A 17,448-nucleotide genomic window follows, 5' to 3' on the forward strand; every position below is an offset into this window, starting at 1 on the left:
CCCACTCAGCAGAGTGAGAAGTTGTTTGGTGCTAAGAAGTATTCCCTGTTCCATGGTACGGACATACCAGTTTGTTTAACCATTCACCCAGTGACGGCCATCTGGGCTGTCTCCCATTTGGGGATATTATGAAAAGCTGCTGTACCACTTGTGTGCAGGTTTCTGTGTCAACATGAATTGCATCTATATTCATGAGGAACAGTGGTCTGTGGTTTTGTTTAGTCTGTCTTCATCTGGTATTGGAATGAGGGTAATGCTTCATGAACTGAACTGGGAAGTGCTCTCTATTTTCTGGAAGAGACGTTGCAGAATTGATGTAATTCTTTAAATATTTGTTAGAATTCTCTTGTGAAGCCATCTGGGCCTGGAGATTTCCTTTTTGGGAATGTTAAACTACAAATTCTATTTCCTCAATAGTTTATACAGCCATTCAAAGGACTGACTTCATCTTGGGTGAGTTGTAGTAGTTTGTGTTTTTTGAGGAGTTGGTCCGTGCATCTGGGTTTTAAATGTACACATGTAGAGTTCTTTTTATTATTCCCTTATTACCCTTTTTAACGTCTACAAAGCCTATTTTATTCCTGATATTGGCAATTTGTCTTCTCTTTTCCTTATCAGTCACGCTAGAAGATTTCCCCCCCTTTGAAAAGATTTTGTTAATCTTAAAGTTATCGGCTCTTTGTTTCATTGATTTTCTCTATTGTTTTGCTGTTTCAATTTCACTGACTGCTGCTCTTATCTTTATTATTTCCTTCTTTCTGCTGGCTTTGGGTTTATTTTGTTCTTATTCTAGGTTCTTGAAGCAGAAGCTCAGATTATTGATTTGAAACATCCCCCTTTTCTAATGTAAGTATTTAGTGCTATACATTTCCCTCTCAGCACTGCTTTAGCTGCAGCCCACAGCTTTTGATATTTTGGATTTTTATTCCCTTTAAATTTGTTTTAAAAACCTTCCTTCTTCCCTTCCTCCCTTCTTTTTTGAATAATGAAATATTTCGGTCACGTCTCTATGCAGACCCATCTCCAGCTGCTGGAGTCGGCTAGTACCATCAGGGCTGAGTGAGGCAGAGCAGCAAGGCTGGGGAGGGTGCAGCCGGGAAGTGCGCAGCTGGGGAGGGGGCAGCCGGGGAGGGGGCAGCCGGGGAGGGGGCAGTCCGGGAGGGGGCAGCCGGGGAGGGAGCAGCTGGGAAGGGGACAGTCGGGGAGGGGGCTGAGTGAAGCTGCAGCCTGGTGAGGTTGGAAGGTTGTTTAAATAATGGAAGGTTGAGAAAAATCACTAACTATACTGAGGAAAATGAGAACAAGGTTTCTAACTGGTAAAGAGTTACACATATAGAAGAGGAAAAACAACAAGAATGACCTCTAACTCTGCTTGGGCTGCTGTAACAAAATACCAGAGGCTGAGCGCCTTGTAAACAACACGCATCTGTTTCTCACAGTTCTGGAGGCTGCGAGTCCAAAATCAAGGTGCTGGTAGATTGAACATCTGGCAAGGGTTCGCCGCCCGGTTCCTAGACCACACCTTCTTACCACATCCTCACATGACAGAAGGGGTGAGGGACGGTCTTGGGGCTCTTTTATAAGGACATTCATTCCACTCGCGGGAGACCCTGATCACCTCCCAAAGGCTGCACTTCCTAATACTATCACCCTGGGGGTGAGGATTTCAATATAGGAATTTGGGGGTGCTATGGTCTGAAGTGTCCCCCAAAGTTCATGTGTTGAAACTTCATGGCCAATGGGATGGTTTCAAGAGATGGGCCCTTTAGGAGGTGGTAAAGTCATGAGGGTGAGCCCCTCAAGAATGGGATAAGGGCCTCAATAAAAGGGTCCATGGGAGTGGGTCCACTGTCTTGCATTCTTCCGCCATGTGAGGACACCCAGACGCTGCCATTTATGAGGAATGGGCCTTCGCCAGGCCCCAAACCTGCAGGTGCTCAGGCTTCCAGCCTCCAGGACTCAGAGAAATCAATCTCTGTGGTTTGTAAGTACCCAGCCTTGTGTGTTCTGTTACCAAGCAGCACGAATGGGCTGGGATGGCATCAGGGGGATATGAATGTGCAGAGCAGAGCAAACGCAGCAGTGCTCCAGTGAAGTTCATGGCTTCCAATAGGGAGTGATAGATAAATAGGAAAAAAAAATCAATATGAAGTGTGTGTGCGTGTATATATGTACACACACACACACCTACACAGACGTCTATGTCCTAGCTCTGCCCAGTAAGAGAGACTGGGAGTGAGACACCCCAAAGCAATGAGCACACCAAGCACCCAGATCTGGATTTCTAAATGCCACCCTCCACTAAAAGAACCAGGCTCAGCCAGGTGCAGTGGCTTATGCCTGTAATCCTAACTCTTTGGGAGGCCAAGGCAGGGAGATCACCTGAGGTCAGGAGTTTGAAAACAACCTGGCCAACATGGTGAAACTCCAATCTCTACGAAAAGTACAAAAATTAACCAGGTGTGGTGGTGAGCACCTGTAATCCCAGCTACTCAGGAGGCTGAGGCAGGAGAATTGCTTGAACCTGGGAGGCAGAGGTTGCAGTGAGCCAAGACAGCAACAAAGGCGCCTGGGCGACAGAGCGGGACTCCATCTCAAAAATAAAATAAATAAAATACACCCTACAACTATGGCTTTTAAAATCTAGTAACAAGATCCTGGGAGCTCTTCCCCTCATCGCTACACAGAACCCCACTGCACTGGTGGCAATGGTTGTATGACATTCCGCCGTCGGAGGACCTGACTACACAGAACCCCACTGCGCTGGTGGCAACGGTTGTATGACGTTCCGCCGTCGGAGGACCTGACTACACAGAACCCCACTGCACTGGTGGCAACGGTTGTATGACGTTCCGCCGTCGGAGGACCTGACTACACAGAACCCCACTGCACTGGTGGCAACGGTTGTATGACGTTCCGCCGTCGGAGGACCTGACTACACAGAACCCCACTGCACTGGTGGCAACGGTTGTATGACGTTCCGCCGTCGGAGGACCTGACTACACAGAACCCCACTGCCCCACTGCACTGGTTGGCAACAGTTGTATGACGTTCCGCCGTCGGAGGACCTGACTACACAGAACCCCACTGCCCCACTGCACTGGTGGCAACGGTTGTATGACGTTCCGCCGTCGGAGGACCTGACTACACAGAACCCCACTGCACTGTTGGCAACGGTTGTATGACGTTCCGCCGTCGGAGGACCTGACTACACAGAACCCCACTGCACTGGTGGCAACGGTTGTATGACGTTCCGCCGTCGGAGGACCTGACTACACAGAACCCCACTGCACTGGTGGCAACGGTTGTATGACGTTCCGCCGTCGGAGGACCTGACTACACAGAACCCCACTGCACTGGTGGCAACGGTTGTATGACGTTCCGCCGTCGGAGGACCTGACTACACAGAACCCCACTGCACTGGTGGCAACGGTTGTATGACGTTCCGCCGTCGGAGGACCTGACTACACAGAACCCCACTGCACTGGTGGCAACGGTTGTATGACGTTCTGCCGTCGGAGGACCTTATATTCTATTAAATACCTTCCAAGTTCGTTTCTGTAAGTTGGATTCTGTGCGTGTAATTGGCACTCAATTAACATGGAAGGGAGAGGAGGAGGGAGGGAAAGGGAAGGCCACGTGGCCTCACCCAGGGGACCACACAACTGTCTAACCACGGCAGATCTGTAGAGCCCAGAAAGGGTCCCATCAAAAAACCTCACCCTGACCCAAGCGTCTGGGTGGAAGCCCTCGAGTTTTTAGAACATGTGCAGAAACGGAGAAGCTCCCCTGACCCCAGGGGTGCTCCAGGGGTACATCTCTCACTCTCCTTGGGACTCTGGGGTTTCATGTGCAGCACAGACCCAAGAGGTTTTGAATGACCTGACAAGCAACAGGTGAGCAATCCCTAATGACAGCAGGACCTAGGGGTCATCTCAAGGTCATGGAAATCTCAAAGCACTTACATCCTCTGCTCAACAGAAGCAGAGGCCGGTCCTCCGGTTTGTTGCAACCGGGCCTCATGCTGTCTTTATAAAAGCACTTTCCGCAGCATGCCAAAGACAGCCCCGCGCCATCTCAGAATCACCAGAACCAGAGGAAGCCAAATTGCCGAGGCAGAGTCCCAAGGACTCCAGCAGCCAGCTCAGGCATGGGGCTTCACTGCGTGTGGTCTAGCCACACGTGGCCAGCATGGCGATCGCGACCAGCACAGCACCGTCCCCGGCTAGGTGACGGATGCCGAGTGCCCCTTGGAGACCACCTGCTGCCCACGTAGAGGCTGCTGCCTCAAGCCCCGGCCCAGGGTCTCGCATCTCCACCTGAAGCTACCAGGACTCCCTCTAGCTGAGCTCCCGTCTCACTAGCCCAGTGGTTCTCATCCAGGGCATGACCTCAGGGGCCTGACAATGACGAAGACCTCTTGGTTGTCAAATCTGGGTTAGGGGAACAGCTGGAGTCTAGTGACCAGAGGTCAGGAATGCTGCCCAGAACAGGCCTCACAATGAAGGATCATCGTCCCCGAGGGGCGGCAGTGCCCAGGTGGGAAATCCTGATGCGGCTGCTCACCGCCTCCCACATCTGCTTCATGCGGGACCTCCCAGCAGCTCTGGGCCTCCTGGCACCCCACCTCACTGCCTCACTGCACAGCTCACTCACGGGTCCCCAGCGGGCCACACTGCCTGGTGTCCATGTCAGGCACTACCTCCCCTGCATGTACCTGCCTCCCCAGCTGGCCAGGAGACTGTGCTCCAGGCTCTGGGCAGGCTCAGCTGGCTTTAGAAGATGCCCGGGTCAGGTGGACACGAGCCACCCTTGCTTCCCCAGGGCCCCGTTAAACATCTTGCTGGCACGTCTGTGTCCCCGACCCTACCAGGAGCTCCTGGAACAAGGTGGGGTCTAAACATGATCCCCGCAGGCAGCCTCAGGGAAGCACAGTAAGGGAATGACCCGCTCAGTGCAGCCCCGAGGATCCCCGTCCTTTCAGACGGCCCCTCCCCAGCACTGTCTCCATGGGGAATAAGCTTCTCCCCACACTTCCCAAACACCCAGGATGCCGAGGGCGATGGGGGAGCAGCAAACACTTAAGCATAATGAGGGCAAAACCGATTCTCAAGTGGGGAGAACGTTTTCCATCAGGCATGTTCACCCTTTTGAAGTTGTGGTGGACGCACCTTCAAACCAGCCTTGGGGGAAAAAACAAACAAACAAACAAACAAACAAAAAACCAGCCTGGGGTGAAGCAATGACTGAAAATGCTCCACTCGGCCCCAAACCTCCCGGCGTGGCTGTGGGCATGGGGGCTGTGTTGTTTCATCTGTGCTTGGCGGAGCGCCACACAAATGTACAAGTGCCTGCCTTTGAAACGACAGTCCTGGAAGAACATCCGACTCCGATGGACCCTTTGGTTTTGCTGAAGGTGAATTAGATCAATAAACCCTCCCGTCTACAATGTCATCAGGCAGAAAGGAAAAATAAACAGACTCTGCCTGCTCCCTGCCTGGGAGGGTTCCCTACCCCACGGCTTCTGGTGGCTTTGGCCAGTGGGGAGCCAAACGGGAGGATAGAGTGAGGGAGGGGAGGGGTGTCAGGAGGGTCCCAGGTTAGCTGTGCCCCTCCTGGGTGGTCCGCAGCCCTCTCCTGTGGCTTCTGACCATGACCCCTTCTTTCTGGGCTCCAATCTGCCCTTTCCCTTGATGCTCTAGGACTAAGGGCCATCGCAGCTCCGCTGGCACTGCCTCCAGCCCTGGGTCCCACACCGCCTCCCATGGATGCCCCACGCCCTGCCCAGCCCCCTTTGTAAATAACCCTTCCAGGGCTGGTCCCACTGGAGCACCACATCTGCTTCCTGTGGGGACCCTGACTGCTCCACCAGCCTGGCAGCTCCCCGGCCCTGTACACTGGCGGGTGGGGGAAGGGTCCCCGCAGGTTGCACGTGGACGCAGTGCAGGAGGCCACTCTGACAGGCAACACCCAGGAGATCATGCTCAGACCTAAAATGCAGGTGGCCCACACCTCAGAGACACAGCCACTCTGGAGGGCGGGGGACAGAGAACGAGACTGAAGAGAGGAGGGTGGGCGGCAGCGGCGCGGCCCGCACCAATGCTTCCACCCTCTCCAGACTGCTGTATGCTGAATTTTTTCAAGTATGTTTTCTTCATCATCCCCCAAAATGCAAAAACCAAAACCAGCGAGGTGGTGTGGCAGGTAAATGGAGCGTGCTGGGGCAAGGACACAGCTGGGCGGGGCAGGGGGGATGACCGTCCGCATCAGCCAAGGCAGGCAGGGGACACGTGTGCAGGGGGGTTCCCTCGGCTGTGTCACCCACCACCCTCAAGATCACCCTTGCAGCCCCAGCCCTGAGCCCCTCTCAACTGGTCATGGCCCTGGACACCCCTCATCGTCCAGCCCCAACGCCTCCTCCTCGTGGGGGTCCCCTCCCACCCTGAGCCTGTCCTCTTCCCCAAAACCTTCCCTGGTGGCCCAAGGTCACCCCCAAGGTGGCTGCTGGAGGACAGGACCAGAGGTGACATTGGAGACAAAGTGGAGGCCCAGAGAGGAGAGGAACCAGCCCCCAGAAGATTGTCTTCCTGACCTCAAGCCAGCCCCCGCCACCCCTCCAGGCCCCCACACTGCTCCCAACCTGACTGGTCCTGCCCCCAGCTCAGGTGCGCTCCAGAGGAGGCCTCTGCACCTGGGTTTGTCAGAGCTGCCACTCGGAGACTAAGTCACGGAGCAGCGGTACTGTCTCCTTCTCGGGCTGATGCTCATAATCTCTGCTAACACATCCTAGTGTGTGGCCCCGTCAGACCTCCTAATGGAAGCCTAAAGACACAGTAAAAACTGGTTGGTTTCCTCCATCAAATAACCTCAGGCAAGAGAGAGAAGTATCTAGCGCTCGCAGGAAAGGCCTAATCCCACACAGGAGGCTGTGCTCAGGCACCGCTGACAGGACCCGGCCCTAGACACGGAAGCCGTGGATCCCGGTAATCCACCGTCCTGTTTATCTTCTTACATGAGGCCCCTCTCCTCCGGGACAGTGCAGGTGGCGTCCTGCATGGGGACTTTGCTCCTCTGAGCTCCCGGAAGGGGGCAGCCACAGGCGGGCCCCAGTGAACACTCACTGTGGTCAGAGCCAGGGCGGAGTGTGGACAGAGGTGGCCACAGTGGCGTCCTGGCTGCGAGTCCCTCTGCAACTGCAGTCACACTGTTGCTTCTGCCATAGGCAGATGATGATTCTGGACTGTTGAGCACTGATGGGGAGACCAAGGCTGACTCAACCTCCCCCTGCCTACCCCCTCCCCAGCAAAAAACGTTCATCTCTGGACTTGGTCTTCTGATACGTGCAGGAAGGAAAATGCGCCACCTATGCCCTATGCTTCCCTGACGATAGGGCACCGTCTCCAGGGTCCCCTGTGGCCCAGCCCTTGGGAGGCACCACCCCAGGGGGCATCGAGCTCTGGTGTCCAGCCCCAGCTGGCTGGAAGGGCACAACAGAAAGGGTCACCGGGTCAGAGTAGGCAGCGCCAGGCAGCAGGACCCAACGGCCACCCGTGCAGGTCACCCAGGTGAACGCGCTTCACACTGGCTAGCACTGCCCCATGCAGCCACAGGACGGCACCGTATCAAGAAAAGACTCGGTCTTTGAAATGGACAATGGCAGCAAATAAATCCGCGTCTGTGAGGGCTACCCTCTTCCTCTTGCTCAGCCCTGAGCCCCTCACCCCACCAGCCCCTGCACCTCTGTCAAGCACATGGTTCTCCAAACATCAGCCAAGCCCCACTAGGGGTGACATCCAATGTGCGGCAGCCCAGACCCTGCCCAGACACCTGCCAGCCTTCTCTCAATATCCCCCCAAACCCCGAGCAAGCACTCAGCTCCCAAACCTCACCAGCACCTCCCATCTGCCCTCCTCCCAAATGAGGCTCAAGCTCCACCTGCCCTGGGTTGGCACTGATGGGACAGAGGACAAAAACTATGGTCTCTGTGCAGGTGACCACTACTTGGAGTCTGTGTGGCATGCCTGGGAGATGATGGGATATTCAAGGCAGATGGGAGGGGCGGGCCAGGGAGGCGGAGGGACGCCGGTGGCCAGCATGGAAAGGAGAGTGAAAGCCAGTGGAGGCGACACTACGACCTCAGGCCCACTGGCTGGACCCCAATGGCTGGCAAGTCGCAGCCAGGCACAGTGGCTGTGAAAGAAGGAAGATGCTATCTCCATAGAAGGACTGGCTCGATTCTCTTGGAGGACAGAGGAGCCCTCGTCTGCCGACCAAGCTTAGGCCACAGCCTTGTGAAGTCCGGGAAGCGGGGCACAGGTGGGGTGGCCAGGCTCCAGGAGGAGCCGGTAAGACCCACGCAGACCCACGAACACGCGGGGGCACACCCTGGAGCTTCCCAAGAAGAGAAAAGGGATTTGCAAAATCACAGCCGTGGAAAGCACAGCATTTTGATGCAAAAAACAATGTGTTTCCTTACAAGCCAACGAACAGCAAAATAAAGTGAAACCAAAACCACCCAGCCTTCACGACACTTCCTTGGAGAGTGTTCTGGCTCTCCAGTTACACCCAGGTACAGTGGACGATTTTGGCTACAGAGCCGTGTATGAACAGCCCAGAATTTCAGCCACTAGTAGACTCTGGCCAAGGTGGCTGCAAATGAATAAGCCCTTTCTGTGTCCCTCCCACAGTGCAGGAGATCTCCGGGGTCCCTGTGTACCCCCCGACCCAGAGCTCTGGGTGGGACTATGACCCCAGCACAGGGCTCAGGTGTATTTACACAGACCCTCCACAAATGTGCATTTCCTAAACCATTTTTTCCAATAGCACATTTTAAAAAAAAATTCAGAGCACAAATGTCTCAAGACAGAAAATCTACCAGGGCACCTTTTTTCCTCTTTTTTTTTTTAGATGGAATTTCGCTCTGTTACCCAGGCTGGAATACAGTGGCACGATCTCGGCTCACTGTAACTTCTGCCTCCCAGGCTCAAGTGACTCTCCTGCCTCAGCCTCCTGAGTAGCTGGGATTACAGGCACCCGCCACCACACCCGGCTAATTTTTTAATTTTTGTATTTTTGGTAGAGACAGGGTTTCACCACGTTGGCCAAGCTGGTCTCGAACTCCTGACCTCAGGTAATCCACCTGCCTTGGCCTCTCGAAGTGCTGGGATTACAGGCGAGAGCCACTGCGCCTCGCCCCAGGGCACCTTCTCGAGCCGCCCCGGGGCCTGGGGGAAGTGGTGGGGCCCATCTTACCTTGTTGTAGTACTGCACCTGCACAGAGTGCCACCGCCCGTCACTCACACCACTGGGAACCTTCGGTGCCACGGTCGTTGTTGTCTCACCTGCATGGTGGGAGGGAGACCCAGAGAGAAAACAGGGGTTGGCGGGGCCTACTGGGGACCGAGGATTGGGCTGTGAGGCATCAGGGAGAGACAGGTGCACATGGCCACGTCCCCCCTCCCCTCCCCACGGCACCATGGTGGGAGGCGCCCACCACTCCATCCACTTTCTTTTCTGGTTACAAAAGTAATTCTTGTTCCTCTTTTCTGGTTTTGTTTGTTTTGAGATGGAGTCTTGCTCTGTCACCCAGGCTGGAGTGCAGTGGCGCAATCTCAGCTCACTGCCACCTCCGCCTCCTGGGTTCAAGAGATTCTCCTGCCTCAGCCTCCTGAGTAGCTGGGATTACAGGCACCCACCACCACACTCGGCTAATTTTTGTATTTTTAGTAGAGACGGTTTCACCATGTTGGCTAGTCTAGTCTCGAACTCCTGACCTCGTGATCTGCCTGCTTTGGCCTCCCCAAACTGCTGGGATAACGGGCGTGAGCCACCGCGCCTGGCCTTGTTCCTTTTCTAAATATGAAAAAATATAAACACGGAAAACCCATCTGTCTGTACCAGCAGCAGTCACACCTACACCGCAGCAGGGGTCGAACCCTTTTTCCTATGCATTGCATCAGCGTAGACAAAATCATCAAAACCAATTCCCCTTTAGGTCACTTAATCAAATAAATGTCATCTCAGGCTTTTAACAACTCTTAAACCACGTAACACGTCCCATCGTGAGGTCGCGGACGCGTCTCTTGTGCATCTCTGCTTTGGGGTATCTGTCATTTCCACCCCTTGAGCTCCTGCTGGAGTGGGGCGGGCGAGTCCCTTTGGGGATTCTGGGGCACAACCCTGAGTCAGCAGCAGCAGCTGGGAGGAAGGAGCTTCAGGGGCACCAAAGGACAGGTGCGGTGGGTACCAGGTCCCGGGCAGAGAATACCACCTCCAGGGAACCAACAGGAGTTCTGGAAACGGGTGTGGGAGACACTGGCCAGGGGAATAGCCTAATCCCACCTCACAGAGCCCGGAGGGCTATGGCCACCTCTCCCATGGTGGTTGGCTGCTGTTACAGGTGCCTCCCTTTCTTTATTGTGTATAGAAAACCAAGCTCCATCCTCCACCATCACACACATGTCATTCAACACGGACCAGGGTTCTAGAGACAGAAGCACCTCTGAGCCATCTTGGTGAACTTCCAGGTGAAGGAGGAGATGGCAGAATTCACTCCTGAAAGTCAAGTGTGCCAGGCTGAGCCTGGTGGCTCACACCTGTAATCCCGGCACTTTGGGAGGCCAAGGTGGGCAGATCACTTGAGGTCAGGAGTTCAAGACCAGCCTGGCCAACACAGTGAAACCCTGTCTCTACTAAAAATACAAAAATTAGCCGGGCATGGTGAAACGTGCCTGTATTCCCAGCTACTTGAGAGGCTGAGGCATGAGAATCGCTTGAACCTGGGAGGTGGAGGTCGCAGTGAGCCGATATTGCACCACTGCACTCCAGCCTGGGTGAAAGAGTAAGACTTTGTCTCAAAAGAAGAACAAAAACAAAAAAAAAGTCATGTGTGCCAGAAAAACACAGATATACCTGTTGGCAGTCTGGAGAAATGTTATTTTCTAACAACTGGAATAACATGTTTAATGGCCTTGTCGATATATTTTTTTTAAAAGAGACAGAGTCTCGCTATATTGCCCAGGCTGGTCTTGAACTTCTGAGCTCAAGCAATCTGCTTGCCTTGGCTTCTCAAAGTGCTAGGATTACAGGCATGAGCCACCTTGCCTGGCCAGCCTTGTCCAAAAAAAAAAAAAAATTTTTTTTTTTTTTTTTTTTTTTTGAGTTGGAGTCTCACTCTGTCACCCAGGCTGGAGTGCAATGGCATGATCTCGGCTCACTGCAACCTCCACCTCCCAGTTTCAAGCAATTCTCCCGCCTCAGCCTCCTGAGTAGCTGGGATTACAGGCAAGTGCCACCATACCTGGCTAATTTTTGTATTTTCAGTAGAGATGGGGTTTCACCATGTTAGCCAGGCTGGTCTCTAACTCCTGACCTCAGGTGATCTGCCTGCCTTGGCCCCCCAAAGTGCTGGGGATTACAGGCATGAGCCACTGCACCCGGCCAGCGTTGACATTTTTAATCTAGAGATGTACCACAATTTAATGATTCCTTGGTTTCTGAAAACATGAACCAGATCGTCCACATTTCCAGCACTATAAATAACACTGTTATGAACATCTTTTTATTATTATTTTTTGAGACAGAGTCTCACTCCGTCACCAGGCTGGGGTGCAGTGGCGTGATCTCACCTTACTGTACCCTCTGCTTCCTAGGTTCAAGCAATTCTCCTGCCTCAGCCTCCTGAGTAGCGGAGATTACAGGCGTGCACCACCACGCCCAGCTAATTTTTGTACTTTTAGTACAGACAGGGTTTCACCATGTTGGTCAGGCTGGTCTCGATCTCGTGACCTTGTGATTCACCCGCCTTGGCCTCCCAAAGTGCTGGGATTACAGGCGTGAGCCACCACGCCCGGCCTGTTATGAACATCTTTGTGTACTTTGGATTTCTTCAATAAGACAGGTTCCTGGACCTACAATTGAGGGATGAAAGGGTAAGCAGCTTGGAGGCGCTGCACAGGGTGAGGGTCGTTTTAACCCACAAAGTATCTGTGAATTGCTCAGAGCTGCCCTTCCTGGAGAGAAGGCCCCACCTGCAGAGAAGGTGAGCTGCACCTGCTCGTCCACGATCTCCAGGGCGATGAAGTCGTGCTTCTCATTGAAGCGGCCGTTGTAGAGAAGCAAGCCGTTCCTTTCCTGAGTGGCAAACCTGTGGGGCCAAGCAGAGGCACATCACAGGATGAAGACCCCAGGGTCCAAAGGCTGCCTAGGAATGACAAGTCCAGCCGGAGGAGGGCAAGCACGTGGGGCTACGATTCAGGAAAGAATGGTGTCAGGCATGCGTCCTTCTCATAGGAGCAGACAGCCCATCGAGCTTGATAAGCAGGGTTCTTTTCTGGAAGCAGCAAACCAGAATCCATGGGGAGTCTGGTTACTACAGCCTGTAGAATGCAAAAAATATCCCATTTGCACAACATGCTACAAGTACGACCAGCGGCCAGGACATCTGTTACTGATGTGTTTGGGCAAAGCACGTGCTGTACATTTTCTGCTGCTGTGAACAGATCCCCTCGTGTGTGCGTCAGGGCATGGGGACGCGGTACCTTCCCAGGCAGGGATGATGCTATGGAAGGACCCTTCTTATGGCCTCTCCCCCCGGCACTCAGCCACAATAGCATCTTTTGGCTCCCAAACACAGGTCAAAAAGACCCCAGGGCCTTTGCACCAGCTGCCCCCTATGCCAGAAACAATCTTCCCAGGCTTTGCAGATCACTCAGGGGTCAACCCAGCTGTACTTACCCTGACTCATTGTACTCTACGTTGCCCTCACCTCCCATCAGCCTAAGACATCACTCAGTTAATTTCTGAAATCATGCTGCTGACTCATTGGTTTATAAGAATGTATGATCCATAAGGGGAGGAACCGCAGCTCTCATTCCCTGCTGCATTCCAGAACCCAAAGAAGATCTGGTCCATATCAGTGCTTAATATGGGCTGTGTGAATAAATGAAAGGAAGAGGCATGAACAGACGCCTGAACACGAACAGGCCTGTCAGAACTTAGAGCACGCTGAGCAAAAAACCACCTGCTCGGGCAGGAGATCATCAAATTCTCAGAAATCCTTCTCCCACCCAGGGGCCCCGGGCAGGGGGTCTTCAGATCCAAATCACCACAACACCTCCCCCACCTCCCTGGTTTCAGAGAACTTGGCAAACCTCCTGAGTGAGCTTGGGACTGGCTCCTGAGCTGGCTGGGTGTCTCCACCATCAGAGATCCACGGCAGGAACTCCTTTTAACCTAAGGTTGGTTTATCCATTTTCCTGCAGCAGGAGTCGGCCTCAGCCAGCCTGGAGCATCTGACCTCAGCCTTTTCTCTTGAGTTAAAATTGATGGTTTCGGCTGGCCGGTGGCTCACGCCTGTAATCCCAGCACTTTGGGAGGCCGAGGTGGGTGGATCACCTGAGGTCAGGTTGACCAGCCTGGCCAACATGGTGAAACCCCGTCTCTATTAAAAATACGAAAATTAGCCGGGCATGGTGGTGGGCACCTGTAATCCCAGCTACTCAAGAGGTTGAGGCAGGAGAATTGCTTGAACCTGGGAGGCGGAAGTTGCAGTGAGCCGAGATCATACCGCCGCTGCACTCCAGCCTGGCAACAAAGCAAGACTCCGTCTCAAAAAAAAAAAAAAAACTGATGGTTCCCAACTGTCCCCCAAACCCCCTCTCTTTAGAATGCAAGCAAGAAATGACGACAAACACAAAGAAAAATACCCACACAGCACACTGATGCTTGGGCAGGGAATGAACAGGGAGAAGGGATCTTAATGACGACGGGACCAACTCAGTGCAGGCTTGTTTCCTGAGACTCAGCCCCTGGGTCATACCTGATTGCCTTTGGTAGGTTTCACTTCTGTGCGGTTCCCTTTGGACCCAGGTGGGGGCTGGTGGGCGGTGTCAGTGTCAAACAGTCCTGCACGGCCCCCCTGGCAAGCACACGTACACCGCTGGCGATGGAGCAATAAAGAAGGGACCCAAAGCCGAGGGGAGGGTTGGAACAATGCAAGCAAAAGCAAAAAAAGGAAAGGCCAGAAAACAGAAACCAAGGCCCAGAGACGGGGGCCAGGGAAGGAGAAGGAAAGAACAAAGAGCTGTGGGGATGAGAGGCAGCTGGGAACGGAGCCCGGAGCCCACTTGGGAGCCTGGACACTTGGCAAAGAGAAACTAGAAAGAGGAGAAGGGGCTATGAAAGCACCTACCTGAAACAAAAGCAGCTACGTGCCCCCCAACCCGGCCCCTCACAGCGGCTCTCAGAGGCTCAAGAGGGCCCTGCCCACAGCCCCCACCGCTCCCAAAGTGTCACTGCCCTGGAAACTTGGGGAGACACCTTATGATTTTACTTTTAAAGGTATTCCCTACAAAACCCTCAGTGATTTAGTGTCAGCTCTGATTGTTTAGCCACCATCACACATAAGGGAAACTGTTCATAATTGTCCAGTGCAATAATCTCAGACATACAGAATCTGACAAGCAGCAGCATAACATTCCCTTGTGCAGACATTTAATTAAACGTTATTGAGGTGGAGAGGATAGTGGTGGTCACCAGAGGCTGGGGAGGGAGCAGGGAAGGGGCTGAAGAGAAGTGGGTTAAGGGGTACAAACAAAGACACAGAAGGAATAAGCTTTTGTGGTTTATTTTTGAGATGGAGTCTCGCTCTGTTGCCCAGGTTAGAGTGCAGTGGCACAGTCTCAGCTCACTGCAACCTCCACCTTCTGGTTCAAGCTGTTCTCTTGTCTCAGCCTCCTGAGTAGCTGGGATTACAGGCGTAAACCACTGTATCCAGCTCATTTTTATATTTTTAGTAGAGATGGGGTTTTGCCATGTTGACTAGGCTGGTCTCAAACTCCCAACCTCAGGTGATCCACCCGCCTCGGCCTCCCAAAGTGATGGGATGACAGGCGTGAGCCACCGCGCCTGGCCTGGAGCTACTCAACTATCAAAGGCCACACACGGAGGACATCGACGTCACGATCTAGAGGGATGGGGTGCACGGAGAAGCTCGCCCCTTTCCTAAAGGGAGCCCCGTGTGGCACGGCGGGACGCACACTCACGTGAGGGAGATGGTGAAGTGGAAGCGCTGTCTCAGGCCCCGGAAGGTGACGAAGGACCGGGGCGGGAAACTCCTGGTGGTCACCTCACAGTAGGGCCTCTCATACTCGCCAGGAGGACACACGCAGTGGAAGCCGCCGATGAGCAGGTTCACGCAGGTGCCCCCATTCTTGCACACCCCGTTGGCACAGCGGCCTGAGCGGGCATCCACCTCACAGTGCTCTCCTGGGGGGCGAGAGGAAGATGCCAGAGTGGAGGTTACCGACCAGCCAGGGAAAAGCCAACGAGCCTGTCGCAGACCCTGGACACACCCCAGCCACACAGTCAGCTGCTGAAAGAAAACCCGACTGACTCCAGGACAGGTCTGTGACATGAACAGAAACCCCTGAGTTCTCAAGGACTTGCCCAGAGCCGTGCCAGAGTCGGCTGCACCCAGCTCCTGGTGGGCAAGCTAAGGATGGTGGCCAAGGGGTTTCCAAAAAGCACTCTGTGGGGTCAAAGAAACGGCAGCAATGAGCCCTTCCCAGCCTCCAACCCCGTTCTGAGCACCCTGCAGGCTGAGCTGGACTCTTCTGAGGGGAACGCCTAGAAACAGACCAGAGCACCTCAGGCCCCTCCCCCCACCTATGCCCGTGCCACAGCAGAACACAGCACAGCCTCGTCAGAGATCTGGAGCATGCTGCCATCACATGACCCAAAGGCCACCTTCTGAGCAGGCCGCCCGCCCTGACTGCCGTCCGCCCTCCCATCCCTCACACAGACCCCTCGGCACTGTCTGGCCACCCCTGGATTCCAACCCGGTTCTAATCTGGCCCGTCTCGCCCACCAGCCTGTGAGCTCCTGAAGGGCAGGCACCACCCTACTCTGATGTCCTTCCCAGAGTTTAAACTCTTTTGTGACAGGAAGGTTCTGGAAGCTTTCCCAGAAAACCAGCCAGGCAGCCCACAGCACACTGCCTCTCTCCATCCGCCCTCAGACCAGGAGTGCTCAGAACCTCATCTGCTCGGAGGGTCTCAGTGTTCGCCATGCTTCGACCCAGTTGTTCCTGGACTGGCCGCTGCATCCTCCAGCAACCAGGTGTGTGGCTGGTGACACTCCCGCCCCCAGACAGGGATGGTGAGCCGCAATCTGCACAGCCCATGCTGCCTCCCCTGCCTCCACCACATGGGGTGGACATTGGCTGGAGACCCCTCACAGACCTTCAGGGGCTTCCAACGACCAGAAAATTCCCAGCAACATTCTCTCCCAGTTACAGAATTTTAAATGAATGCATTTTAAAATTAAAGTATTACATTCACATACTAAACAAACAAAAAACACAGTGCAAAAAGTATGGCGTGGGCCGGGCGTGGTGGCTCGTGCTTGTAATCCCAGCACTTTGGGAGGCCAAAGTGGACGGATCACCTGAGATCCGGAGTTTGAGACCAGCCTGGCCAACATGGGGAAACCCCGTCTCTACTAAAAATACAAAAATTAGCTGGGTGTGGTGGCACACGCCTGTAATCCCAGCGACTTGGGAGGCTGAGGCAGGAGAATCGCTGGAACCCGGGAGGCGGAGGCTGCAGTGAGTCGAGACTGCACTACTGTACTCCAGCCTGGGCAACAGAGAGAGACTCTGTCTCAAATCGCAGTATTCCATCAGAGGACCATGTCAAAACTTACATCAATCACATCCAATCGACGGGCATGTGGGCCATTTCTAGTTTTCGTTTATGGCAAGTGACTTTTCAGTAAACATTCTGCTATATAAACCTTGGTGTGCTTTAAGACTCTCTGGAGAAAATCCCAAACACTGCTCAAAGGTCACCCACAAGTGACATCATTTTTTTTTGAAACAGAGTCTCATTCTGTCACCCAGCCTGGAGTGCAGTGGCATGACCGAGGCTCACTGTCACCTTCGCCTCCCGGATCCAATCAATTAGCCACCACGCCCGGCTAATTTTTGTATTTTTAGTAGAGACAGCGTTTCACCATGTTGGCCAGGCTGGTCTCAAGGGATCAGCCCGCCTTGGCCTCCCAAAGTGCTGGGACTACAGGCATGAGCCACCACGCCCAGCCACAAGCGACATTTTGATGGATATTTCCAAACTGCCATCTCCAAAAGGCTGCACATACCCACTCCCATCAACACAGATCACAGAATTTTGTTTTGTCTCTTCAACACTAGGTATCATCAATCTTTCTTTTTTTTTTTTTTTTTTTTTTTCCCTGAGACGGAGTCTCGCTCTGTCACCCAGGCTGGAGTGCAGTGGCGCAATCTCGGCTCACTGCAAGCTCCACCTCCCGGGTTCACACCATTCTCCTGCCTCAGCCTCCCGAGTAGCTGGGACTACAGGCACCCGCCACCACGCCCGGCTAATTTTTTGTATTTTTAGTAGAGACGGGGATTCACCGTGTTAGCCAGGA

At 53.8% G+C, this 17,448-nt stretch overlaps 1 protein-coding gene across 2 annotated transcripts in view; it reads right to left on the reverse strand.

The window, feature by feature from the left end:
• CELSR1 (cadherin EGF LAG seven-pass G-type receptor 1) overlaps positions 1-17,448 on the reverse strand; it is a 185,724-nt gene that overhangs the window by 68,841 nt on the left and 99,435 nt on the right. For both annotated transcript variants that reach the window (XM_034951717.4, XM_034951716.4), the window contains exons 3-5: positions 15,045-15,267; positions 12,030-12,145; positions 9,253-9,341 (exon numbers count right to left, since the gene is read on the reverse strand). In XM_034951717.4, the coding sequence (XP_034807608.3) occupies positions 9,253-9,341; positions 12,030-12,145; positions 15,045-15,267 (428 nt within the window). The remainder of the gene's footprint in view (positions 1-9,252; positions 9,342-12,029; positions 12,146-15,044; positions 15,268-17,448) is intronic.

This window comes from Pan paniscus, chromosome 23, assembly GCF_029289425.2.
Source record: "Pan paniscus chromosome 23, NHGRI_mPanPan1-v2.0_pri, whole genome shotgun sequence".
In the NCBI taxonomy this organism is placed as follows: domain Eukaryota; kingdom Metazoa; phylum Chordata; class Mammalia; order Primates; family Hominidae; genus Pan; species Pan paniscus.